The sequence below is a fragment of the Macrobrachium nipponense genome, chromosome 31 (assembly GCF_015104395.2).
Source record: "Macrobrachium nipponense isolate FS-2020 chromosome 31, ASM1510439v2, whole genome shotgun sequence".
In the NCBI taxonomy this organism is placed as follows: Eukaryota; Metazoa; Arthropoda; class Malacostraca; order Decapoda; family Palaemonidae; genus Macrobrachium; species Macrobrachium nipponense.
Window position 1 is genome coordinate 57,363,486 of NC_061093.1, and position 12,522 is coordinate 57,376,007.

Consider the following 12,522-nt stretch of genomic DNA (forward strand, 5'->3'; position numbering starts at 1 on the left):
TAAGTTTTACCTTTTTATTTCGTTCATTTTCCTCATACGCTGATAAAAAAAACTTAAATTGTTCTGGAGTGTTGTGTATATTCTACAGAACATTAATTTTAATCCGTAGATTCTAATAAAAAATATCTTTGATTCTACACATTCTGAATATGCCTCCTAGAATTTATTATACATAGGTTCTAATAAAAAGGAATAGCATTATCTTGAAGATGGATAAAATATTTTTACAGTGCTGAGAATATTCTACAACACATTTATTCTGTACGTTATAAAAAAAATTTACTAATTTGCTTTATACAAATAGTAATTTCCTGTTTGTTTACAACAGTGCTGTCAATATTCCACCATTAATTCATTTTGTAGATTTTTTTTATTAAGAAATAACTTAATAATTGCTTTATGCAAACAATAATTCAATATTCAATTCGAAGAAGTGATTTCCACTCTAAAACACAAAAGAAGAAGTTAGTTCAACCTAATGAAAATTGTAACTTATTCGGCACCGCATCGTCTTCCTGCTAATCCATATATGCAAATTAAGATTAACTTATCACGCCACTTCTGTATAATGACGTCCCGTTGCACGCAATACCTTTTGCCTTTCGTGTCATCATTACTGTAGCGCCAGGAATAATGGTAGTTATTTTCATTTGACCTTGGTATGAATGATTCATCCAGATGCAGATCATATACTATTGCGTTGTTAGAACAAAAATCTTTGTTTTACCTGAGCCCGGCTGCCCGAGTGAAGACATCACGACTTTCGAACGCAAGTAATTTTTTAAATGTGAATTTAAGCCGTCAATAATGGTTCTTTGTTTAATTATTAAAAATATCTTGGGGACAAACAATAGCCTAGATTTTCTTTACAGATTCGCTCGGCCACACACACGTACTATATGGTTTTCTGAATAGATAGCGAGAGAAAAACTCCAAATGAATATCGGACATTTTGCACGTTTTTATGAGATTTTTTTTATAGGCGATTGTTAATAGACTATCAAAGATGCTTATTAAAGTCTTTTAAAAATGAGGCTGGTCTGACTTTTAAAACACAAGATGCATGGAAGCCTATACGCTAATGGCAGAGAGAGTATTGACGTCAAGTTATCCAAACTAACGTGAAAAAAAGTAGGTTTAAAGGGACTGCCTTGAGTATTAGAAATATCCGAAAACCATTTCATATTGATTCACGAGTCATAATAGTTCATGACTACAAGGTCTGGCGTCTAAGAACCCAGAAAATCTTCACCAAAATAAACACATGGTAGGATATCAGAGTTGTACCTAGAGCTACAAGAAAATGTACCATGTTCAAGTGAGAATAACGTTGAAACAATTGTAAGGAGAGGAAGGAAAGAAAGATGGAAGAAAGACCAAAGGAATGAAAGGAGTTGCAGCTAAGGACATAAGGAACGCTGCCAAAAAAAAAAAAAAAAAAAAAAAAAAAAAAAAAAAAAAAAAAAAAAAAAAAAAAAAAAAAAAAAAAAACTAGCCCCCTAGATTCTTGCAGCAGCTATATCATGAAAATAAAGAGGAATTGACGACTAACATCCTCTTTTCGCCTGAGCTATCGAAAGAAGAAAATGAAGATAGGAATAAGTCTATAACAAAAATAGATATGGTTGCTCAGAGACAATGAACTTAAAAAAAATAAACTCGAAGGAGAAAATAAAAAGGAACTTATAGTTATCATCCTTCTATTTGTAGACCTATCGAAAGAGAAAATAGGGAGGAATATATAATAATGTGAGTATGGTGTATTACGAAGACAATGAACTACGTTGAAAACAAACAAGGAAAGACGAATTAAATTGAGAAAAACGGGGAGCCGTTTCAAAGATGAAACCCACCTATTACTACCACTACCCACGACAAAGGAACGTAGGAGACTGACAAGTAGATATAATGGAAAATCCTTTGTGCGATTTACCCCATGAAGTATTGTTGCAAATATTATCATGTCCTGGGATTACTGTCTATGATCTGGCGAGAGTCGCGGCGACTTGCTCCAGGCTGAGGGATTTTGTGGCGACTCCCTGCTTATGGCGACTGAAGTTAAAGAACGGGTATGTTTCAGCAAAGGATTTTTTTGTTCGTTTTCATTTTTATTAATAATAAATAAAATAAGAGATTTGTGTATATGGAACCTAGAGATAAAATACTTTTGAACCTTATTTTTGATAAATAAAATAAGAGATTTGTGTATAAGGTATGGAACCTAAAAATACTAGGTAGGTACTAGCCTATACCTAGTAGGTAGGTATAGCCTAGTACCTAATATTTTTTTTCTGTGAACCTCATCTACCTCTCCATTGCTTTTACTTCCTCACCAGAAGTAGCTAAAACTATATATACCTGATAGAGAGGCAAATACTAAATCTTATCTAGGTAAATATTTATTTTTTACCTCTTTCAGTTCTAGATATTTATATTTTTACCTCTTTCAGTTGGCCAAAATTATGGGACCAGATTCATTACGATGCAGCCACAGTCAGCTGGCAGGAGGAGGTCCGTCAAATTGTCACCCTTGAGAGGAAGGTCCAGGAGTTTGTGTCTGGACTCAGTCATCATTTGTACCATTATCTTCACCTGACATCACGGGTCTATGCAAATATAGACAGCTTAGTTTCCTCCTCCAGATATGCCCTGCTTTACGTAAATTCAGCTCTGAGAAAAATTATAGAAAAGGGACCACAGTAAGTGATATTCCATAATGCAGTTAAAATTAAGTTAGGTAGTATATTTATGTAGGGTATTGAGGATATTTTTAAGATCAATATCTTTGTTTGTAGCAGCCAACTTTAAAAATTCAGGCAGAAACCATATTAGAGCTTATTTTTGAGTTATAGTAACTTTGCCAATGTAAGCCACCAGCAAGGGAGCTCACTGTTGATTGGTTTCTCTCTCTCTTGCTTTGTGCATTATCAGTCACATCAAGTATAGTAGCTTTATGCTAGGGCAGCCTATTTATCATAGGCTGAAAGTTTTTTGTTGCTGCTATGCTGTAGAATATCTTTTTCTCAACATTCATTGCTGAAGTTGGAGAGGTGGTGCCTTTTGTACCCTTAGATCTTATATGCTATCAAATATGATGGTACATTTTTAATTAATGGTTTGTATCACGGAAACAAAAATTGCTGTACAATTGATTTTTGAGATCATGGATGGTTACTATACTTGAAACATTTAATAGAAGTACTGTATTTTATCAGTTGTAATTTCTTTAAGGCATCCGTCAGAGCCAACAGAGGAGTCCATTAATACACGTGAACAATCTCGCAATGTACAACCTAGACCAAACTGGCGAAGGGTGTTACCTGTTAGTCAGTCAACTGGTGCTGTGAAAAGGGGGGTAACTGTGTGTGAATGTCATTTATAACTGAACAAAGGTCTTTTGCTCTTACAATAGACAGTCCTCATATGTTACTTATATGGTACTATTACTCTATGATACACAGGAAGGAAGCAAAAACTTTAATTTTTTTTATTTCTGCAGTTAGACCTAATTTTTCCTTAATATAAATTTGTATGTTACATTTTATGTACTAATGTACAAATTTACACATTTTCCCTTAATATAAATTTATATTATACATTTTATGCACGTACACTGTTTCTGTGAAGGCATTGAGTGATATTTTTAAGCTTTCTGTGTTATCAATTTAAAAACCTGTACACAATATTCGAGACTGATTCAGGAATGTTTGCTGTTTTGACATGTCAAACTTGGTAAGTTTTTCATTTTTATGCAATTTTTGCAGAGGTTTTCCTTGCCAAACAATTGATGTACACTGTCCATAAATTTGTAACAGATTAACATTTAAAGCTCTTACATGGCATGGATTTTGCTTATGACCATATCTTTCATAACCTTCTCTCAAATGTTTCCATATCATTAAGGTCTCAGGAGTCAGGAGAGAATGGAAATTCTATTCTGAGGTTTTATTTTTTCACTGAAAAATATAATAGGCCCCATGGGTAGGTATTAGTCCTGTGCGAACAGTTCTATTTAATGCTGATTTTAAGTTACCATTGACCTAAGAGGTCTCACTATTATTATACAGTGACCCTGTATGGTTTCATGGAGTTACAGCACTGTACTTGCCATACTGAGTATCTGACCTTTCCCATTTTAGACCTCATTAGAGTTCTGTGATTCTAGTCAGACTATTTGTAGTGTCATTCCTGAGACTACAGTTCAGTTATGAGTTGATTTATACCTTGTATATCAAGATATGCAAAATAAGAAGAGGAAGAAAGTTTAAGTGATCATTATTCACAACAAGGGGGCTCATGAATAGATTTCCATGGTTCAAAGTAGTGGCTTTTCACTTTAGTATTAATTTGTTTTCTAGATACAAACCATTGTTCTTCATGTAGTTCCTTTCTTCCTGTCTTGCTGATTGACTTTGTAAATGATCCTCCTGCATTGCAAGATTTAACCAATGAGTGAACAGTAAGGGAGCTAGAGCGACTACCCTCTCCATCTGTTGGTCTGCCTCTCTTGCAAGATAATTACTAATTGCCTTGAAATTGATTCTGAATTACTTTGACCCACTGAAACAAATAAAAGATATATGCATTTATAAAATATTGCATCTATGAGATTTTTTCATGGGGACAGTAGGTAATGAAATTAATTTTAGACAGCTTTTATAGCTATATGTATCTGTCATTGTAGGTATGAGAACATGACAGAAAAGTACTATGCCCTGAAGGTGATCTGTCATGTCCATCAGAATGTTTGTAAGCAGGATTGGGAAATCTTCATGGCTCGACCTCCAAATGAACAGCCACTGGAAATTGGGGCGATCTTAGTTGCCAGGTGGTTCCAGCCACACACTGACATAAGTACAAAGGAGGTAAGTATAGTATTTCGCAATTTTATTCACAGACATACGGATAGCTAAGTTATGTGGTGTTACTTTTATTTTGGAATAAGTAGTTTCTCCCAGAATGTTCCAGTTGACATTTGATTCACAGAGAATATTCCTCAGTTGAATGTGAGGCATCTGAAAATATGAATTGGAGGCTGTGAAAGTTTCTGGCTCAAGGGAGCTGCTTCCTAAGTTCTTACTTTATATTTTGGAAAAAAACCTTATCTTTCCATTACCGTATGTAACAAGTGATAGTAAAAGCTATGAGTTTTTAAAAAATAATTATTATATTATTTATTATCTTGATGTTTATAGCATCTGTTCTAGACAGGCAGCAAGATGGCATTGATATATGCACAATCCTTGACAGTCTGAATGAGTTGCTCTTTGATCATACATGGTAGTTTTTATGCAGCGCTCTTATGTCTTATGTCTCATGAAACATTTGTGTTAAAGTAAAAGGAAATAGATGACTATGATTTTAACTATTAATTTTGAGGTCCCTAATATATTGTTACTGTTTTGTTAAGAATAATTGGTTATTACATATTTCTGTTCCAGGTGATCAGCCAAATAGATAAACTTGCTGAAGATTGTCGTGCCAGAGTGAGTGTTGTGCATTCAGATCATCCTGCTTTGTTGAAACCACTGCTCTCTCCCTATGATACTCTGCAGGAGTCACAGTGGTCACAGATGAGATGCCATCAGATCTTCAAGTGTCTGAACAACGTGTTGTTTTCTCAGGTATGAAATTCCAAAGTAATGAAGCTGAATTAGCTCTTGAATGTTGGGTAGTCTCAAAAGTTCAAGCAAAGATGCAATACTTCTAATAATTTATGAAAATTTTCATCTATTTAGTTATTAATTTGATCATTTATCTCTCTTTTTCAAATGACTGATCTCTTCTTTCTGTATTTCCTGTTATCTTCTCAAATGTCTTTCAAATGAATGCCACATTCTTTGGAAGCCTGAATTTCAAGTCAGTGGCCCCAGTAGGCCTGTTCCCTATAAATAGGGTTTACCGTTCTGATTATACTAATAATAAACTATCCACAACATTCGAAATGTCATCCCAATGCTGCATGACATGGAATTATTTATGGTCCTCAGAATCTCAAAGGGTTGATGATAATCCTTGAAGAAGTCTAAATTCTGGGGAAGATTCAGCATACAGGAAATGAGACCATATAGACATGCTTCAGCCTACTGAGAACACCAAATCTTTTTTATTTTATTTTACTGGGAGTGAAGGATCTGGGGTTTTTCACAGTCACAGGAAAAGGTTATGTTAAAACTAATGGCTTATAATGAGATATAGCAGAACAACTACAAAATGCAGAATAAAAATGCATGCATATTCAGTTATGGGTAATAAGCAGAGAAAAACAAAGAATATCATACCAGGAAAAAATATCGGTGATTCATTTTGTTTCTCTCTCTCTAACATGCATTTTGGGCTTCAGGTGAAACTCTGTGGGAACAATGGCGATTATTACAACTTGAAGAATTCTCTCATCAATGAAGTGCTGACATCTAAGAAAGGGATCCCAATCACTCTCAGCATAATTTACACAGCAGTTTGTCACCGCCTTGGTGTCCTCTTGGAACCAGTCAACTATCCATCTCATTTTGTTATGAGGTGGAGGATACCTGGGTAAGACTTTGGGATTGTTTTCAAGTACCTTTATCACCTGGGACTGTGTAAGTATCTGCTTGTTGGTTTTATAGAAATTGTTACTATATCATCCAACTGATATAACACTTGAGTTGATAGGGATAATTTCCACTTCTTGAAGAGACAAGGTTCAGTAGCATTATTAAAGCTGATCGTAACGTTCCATGTTTTTGTGTCCATCTGTTCACAAAATCTAGATTGTTGAAGTATATATGGGTCTTTAATGGTATGGGCCATCTAAATTGAATGAATTTTCCAATCATGTGGAATGATGCTTTCCCAAAGTGAAAAAGGTAATGCCTCATTTTCTCTTTTCTAAATTTTAGCCTCCTGTTCTTTATGAAGCAAAATTATTTCTACTTTTGCTTTGGTTGAAAGCATAATAATGCACAGTAATCTGATTTTGTTCCAGAGAGGACAATTACGAATACATAGATGCCTTCAATAGAGGTCGACGACTTACGGGGCCAGAGTTGGTGCAAGAAGTACCAGTTGGCCTGCATTCTGATCATGATCTTCTTAGTTCAGGCACAGCAGTACAAGTATTTCAGAGAATGATTCGAAACATCATGAACGTTGCACAGCTGCAGGCTCACGCATCAGATCACATGGAGCTCTTCTGCTCAGCAACAGAGCTCATGAGTCTGCTTTCACCAAACGATCGTGGTGTGCAAGAGCTGTTATTGAGGTTAGTGCACATATATTATTACTATGCTTTCAATGTTTTCTTGTGTCTGTTTTGGCACTAGTTTTATGGGTTATATATAGTTTGTCTATGAAAATGATAGTAGTTTATTTTTGGCATCTCTTCAGTAGCATGATCTTACTAAGCACATGTATGTATGTACTGCATACAGTCAGCCACTTTGAACCAAGACTTAAGACTGTAAGGTATTGATTTTGTTTACAGAACATAACATTTGCTTAAATTTTTTGAAGAATACTACATGTACTGACTTTCAGGTTCATCAACTAATGGACAATTTACATAAAAGATTATATGTATCCATATTATATTACAAATTGAGTTTAATGCTTAAGTTCATTGTACTGGTCTTTGAAAGATATTTTTTCATTTTACAGGATATATTACACTTTGGAGATCCACTATGATCGGATCGTAGCTGGATGCCAGCGTCTTTTAAAGGAAGGTCCGTCTGATATCCTCGAAGAAATGTTGACTGACTGTGAGCGCATCCTGCAGAGTCAGAATGAAACCTCCAAGAGTGTTACCGTCAAGAAGAGAAGCAAAGAAATCAATTATGCAACTGGGCTTGTTATGAAACACAAGAGATACCTCTATACATGCGTTATATTTGGCTGGGATAAGGTGAAGTGTAACTCATGGTATTTTGTTTATATATTGCCTTATAAAAAGTTTTTCTTGTTATTTGCAGTCAACTCTCCTAGTAAGGGAAGCATGTATGAGGCGGGCATAAAGCATTGCCTGAGTTTTTTAACTTGTAATGTACCGTACTGTGTAAGTACAGTGATATCTCTGTCGTCTTCTCATATCCACCAAGTAAAATTATGTCTAATTTATCTTTTATAATATTCATATATGTATCTTGTTATAGTATTTGTATATTGTCACTGTAAACACACACATGCACAGTTGTTTTTTTTATTGGCTATGTAAAAGGCTTTTTGTAATCTTTCTGTTATTTCAGACTTATGAGCAAACCATCACTAAGCAAGTCCAATGAGTTTACCTCGAAGCAGTGCAGTAATTAAATGTCACTAGGGAGGGGATTTATTTGGATAACTCATGGCATAATGTATTTCACCTCTTGGTTTTGTTTGGGAAATATTTTATTGTTGCCATTTGCTGGAGTAACATTGTCTAACATGAGTTATTCTTGCAATTTCTGATGTTTTTAAGTATGTTACACTAAGTGGGGTTGACATGCAGTTAAATTTTATGCTATGCAACTGGTATTTCAATTTATAGCATAGAAGTCTGTAATTTTTACCAATTAATATAACCTAAATATATGTATAACTGATTGCATGATCAATTACTGGAGAATATCTTAATCAATTCCATTTATTTTACAGACTTGTCGAATGCCACGTGATTGGGTACATAGGATGGGAGTGAATAATCTTATGTACAAGACAGAACAACCTTTTTACAATGTGTTGGTTTACGATGGGTCTCACAGGTGAGATGACAATGAACAGCCTTCATTACTATTATTTCACTAGCATAGTCTATTCAGGGTTGATTTTCACTTACTTGGGGAGCAAGCCTACAAACTACTCTGTCATTGTTCTTCTTGATGGGGGTTAGAAAAGCCCTATGAAAAAGCCTAAAAAGGTCTGAGAAAGGTGTTTCATGTTGTACAGGATATTAAATGCCAAATTATACAGTACTTATGATATACATATTGTCCTTATTTTTGGTTGTGAGGTCAGTAACCCAATGAACTTACTTTTATGATTCCTAACATTTAATGTCATTGTTGCTGGGATATTTGAAAGCAACATTCATAGCTGTGTGACCATTCTATTAGGTTTGTGGAATACTGTATAGTGAGGGGAAGACTAAATCTCAATGGTATTTTATTCATAAAATCTTCATTGATATATGTTAAAAAGTTACAGAGCATATAATGTAACATAACAACCTAGTTTGGAATTTGCATGTTACATGTTACATACACATGTCAATTTTGATAGTTATTGGATGTTTGGAATGCACATACTCATTTGCTGTTACTTGTAAGTTTGTTAAAGCTTTCAAATAATAATAGGGGAGTCAATATGGTATAAGAACACAGCAGTAATATAGTATAGCCTAGATACAGTCACTTTAAACAAACCCATTATTGGTGGCAAGGAATATCAAATTTAGGCCAAAGGCCAAGCGCTGGAACCTATTGTTATTAAGCGCTTAAAGGGAAATGTGAAAAAAGTTTCAGATTATGAATGGAGGTACAGCAAACGAAGCGGAAGGGGTTACAGCTAGGGTCCTAAATATCCCTGCAAAGAACCTGAAGTAATGCCAACAGTGTACCATGTGAGGTGCACTGACAGCACTAACCCCTTATAGGGATTATCAGGGAAGTCTTGTCTGTTTCCTAACTGTAACATATACGTACTTTCATACCAACAATAAAAACAGGTTTCATTTAATAAGCAAAATACTGTAACACTTTAATGACAACATGACTTGTTTTTCATAGGTATGCAGCACAAGAAAACTTAGAAATTGCCACAGAGCCCGAGCCGATAACCCACGTTGATGTTGGGAAGTATTTCCATACATTTACTGGCAAGCATTATATCCCCAACAGCGAACTTCAAGAGGAATATCCCGACGATGAATTGGCAAGAAGCGATATTTTGAAAGCACAAGGGTGGTTGTAGTATTCTGGGATCGGAAGTGGATATTGTATTGTACTTTTAGCTGTTCTTCTTGTTTATATTTTGAAAATTCTCAGGTTAAAAGTACAATGTTGTAAAATAGTTTTGCTAAAACTTACTTGTTAATATTTTGTTACTTCTATTGTACATAAGTATACGTTTGTACAGTACATATCTAAGGTGAAATATATACAGAAATGTTTGATGGAATAGATAATAGTTGTAGGTTTTTAATGAAAATTTTTATGCATATTCCAGTTTCAGAGCATTCAATTATGTAATGAACAAATCCTGTATTTATCCTTCTTTTTTTCCAGAAATCTTATGAAACTGAACAGGAAAGCCTGTTACAAAAGTCATTCTAAAGTACATTTCTGTAAGGGCAAAATCCTTATTTACATAACTTGTACAAGTACAGCAGTTGTAAGAATATGACTGATGCAGGGAATCATAATTATATTCTTTGGAATTTTATGTACCAATTTAAATAAGCTTGCTGTATTTGAAACTGCACTTCCATGCCTTTGAGGCATTTGCAGTAATGTTCAATTAATTCTAGTTTTTCATACATAATATGTTGCTATTAGAAATAGTTTTACAGATCATATTTTTTACAATTATTAGAGGAAATACAGTTGGCCTTCAGTATACAGGGGTTCCACATGGTTTCACTCTTGCATGGTTACACATGGAGAAAAAAAAATGGAAAGAATTTAGACAAAATTCAAATGTGCACGCGATACAACCAAGCAAAAACATTATCAAAATAGTGTCAGGCAACCTACAGCATTTCCAATTCACAACTGTAAGTATTAGGCAGGGAAAAGAGAGGCAGAAAGAGAGAGAGAGAGCAGCATTCTTATACTGTGCAATAAAACTTCCCCCCATAACTGTACTGTAAACACACTCTCTCTCTTTCCAGTAATTTGTTTTTATTTTTTGTTGTTGCCATAATTTTCACTTCATAAAATGATGAAAAACAATAAATACAAAATGCTAGGTCATTGTTCCCAGTCCAGGCTAATGAGCACTTAGCACTACATGTTGTACAGATGCATACGTACATTATTGTAAATTGTTAATTTCTGTCTCGTTTGAACATTTCTTATTATTAATACTGTGCTGCAAATTTATTTCTCACATCAGGTTCAAACCCAAATGTGAGTCATAAATTTCAAACCTGGTGCGAGTCATAAATTTATTTCTGTTCCACACATAATTGTGTTGATTACTTCTACAATCCATACTTTACTCTATATGAAATTATGTTTTGCATTGTCAGAAGTTTCACACTATAATTTTATTTTTAATCTCACATATTTCCAGAGAACAATGTTTTTTATTAACAATTAGTCTGCCACACATTTAAAAGAATTTCTTGGCTCCCGTTTTTCTCTCATCCTCAGTATAATTGATACCTCATTTCTCTTATGCCAATTGTTCTTCATCTGTCTCCTCATTTTATGAAGAAAAAATGAATTACTATTTGTTTGTTAGTGTGTATGGTGTTTTTACGTTGCATGGAACCAGTGGTTATTCAGCAACGGGACCAACAGCTTTACGTGACTTCCGAACCACGTCGAGAGTGAACTTCTATCACCAGAAATACACATCTCTAACCCCTCAGTGGAATGCCCGAGAATTGAACTCACAGCCACCAAGCTGGCAGGCCAAGACCAAACCAATCACGCCACTGAGTCGCTACAAATTACTAGTGTCTTCCACTTTTACCTCCCATTTAAGTTTCATCACACTCCTTCAGCTTCAGATTTAACATATTATTTTAATAATCTCTGTCATAAACTGTTCATGTCCTTTTTAAAACCAATCCACCAAATGAAAAGCATTTTGTGAAGTAACCAGGCATCATTTTCTAATAAGGGTGGCTCCTGTGACTTTTCAGCCATACATATTTGCTCCTTGTCCTTCAAGAAAATTGAGATAGCCATGAGGGATAAGTTTCTTTCTCACATTATCTCATTTATCATTGTAATGCCAGGTGATCTCCCCTTTGAACCCCTGAACAAGTCTTTGCCAAAGAGATACTTTGGCAAACTTGCTGGCTGCCTGAAGAATTGAGTCTCAATAATATAAACAGTAAAAATGTAACAAAGTTTCTTCTGCATAATTGAACTTTCTGTACAATGTATAATGCTGTATAAAACTATCAGCTACGACCGGTAGTACTTCCGTTGCTCCCCAGATGCAGTAGAGTGAGGGTGTGTCGCACGCCTCTGGAAAGCGCTGCCAGATGCATGATCCTTGGCTAACTTTAATCTTAAATAACATAAAAACTACTGAGGCTAGATGGTTGCAATTGGTATGTTTGATGACTGGAGGGTGGATGATCAATGTACCAATTTGCAGCCTCAGTAATTTTCAAGATCTGAAGGCAGAGGGACAGACAAAGCTGGCACAATAGTTTTCTTTTACAGAAAACTAAATCCCAGATGTTAGAGACAATCACAATAAAGGCATGGCTTATGTTTGTGCTTTTTGTATGGGTGAGAATATACAACATTTTTTAGTGTTCACCTCTTTCCCAGAATAAAAAGTAACGTACCCTTTTCTCCACTTTCCCAGAAATCCAAGTATGTT

The 12,522-nt window shown here is 34.9% G+C and overlaps 1 protein-coding gene across 1 annotated transcript; it reads left to right on the plus strand.

Moving 5' to 3' along the window:
- Positions 1-1,837: 1,837 nt before the first annotated feature.
- LOC135206999 (F-box only protein 21-like) lies at positions 1,838-11,998 on the plus strand. Its single transcript, XM_064238622.1, has 9 exons — positions 1,838-2,069; positions 2,451-2,699; positions 4,685-4,865; positions 5,442-5,624; positions 6,344-6,534; positions 6,968-7,243; positions 7,639-7,885; positions 8,614-8,720; positions 9,744-11,998. The coding sequence occupies exons 1-9, from the start codon at positions 1,909-1,911 to the stop codon at positions 9,925-9,927; spliced, it is 1,779 nt and encodes a 592-aa protein (XP_064094692.1). The 5' UTR covers positions 1,838-1,908; the 3' UTR covers positions 9,928-11,998.
- Positions 11,999-12,522: the final 524 nt, after the last annotated feature.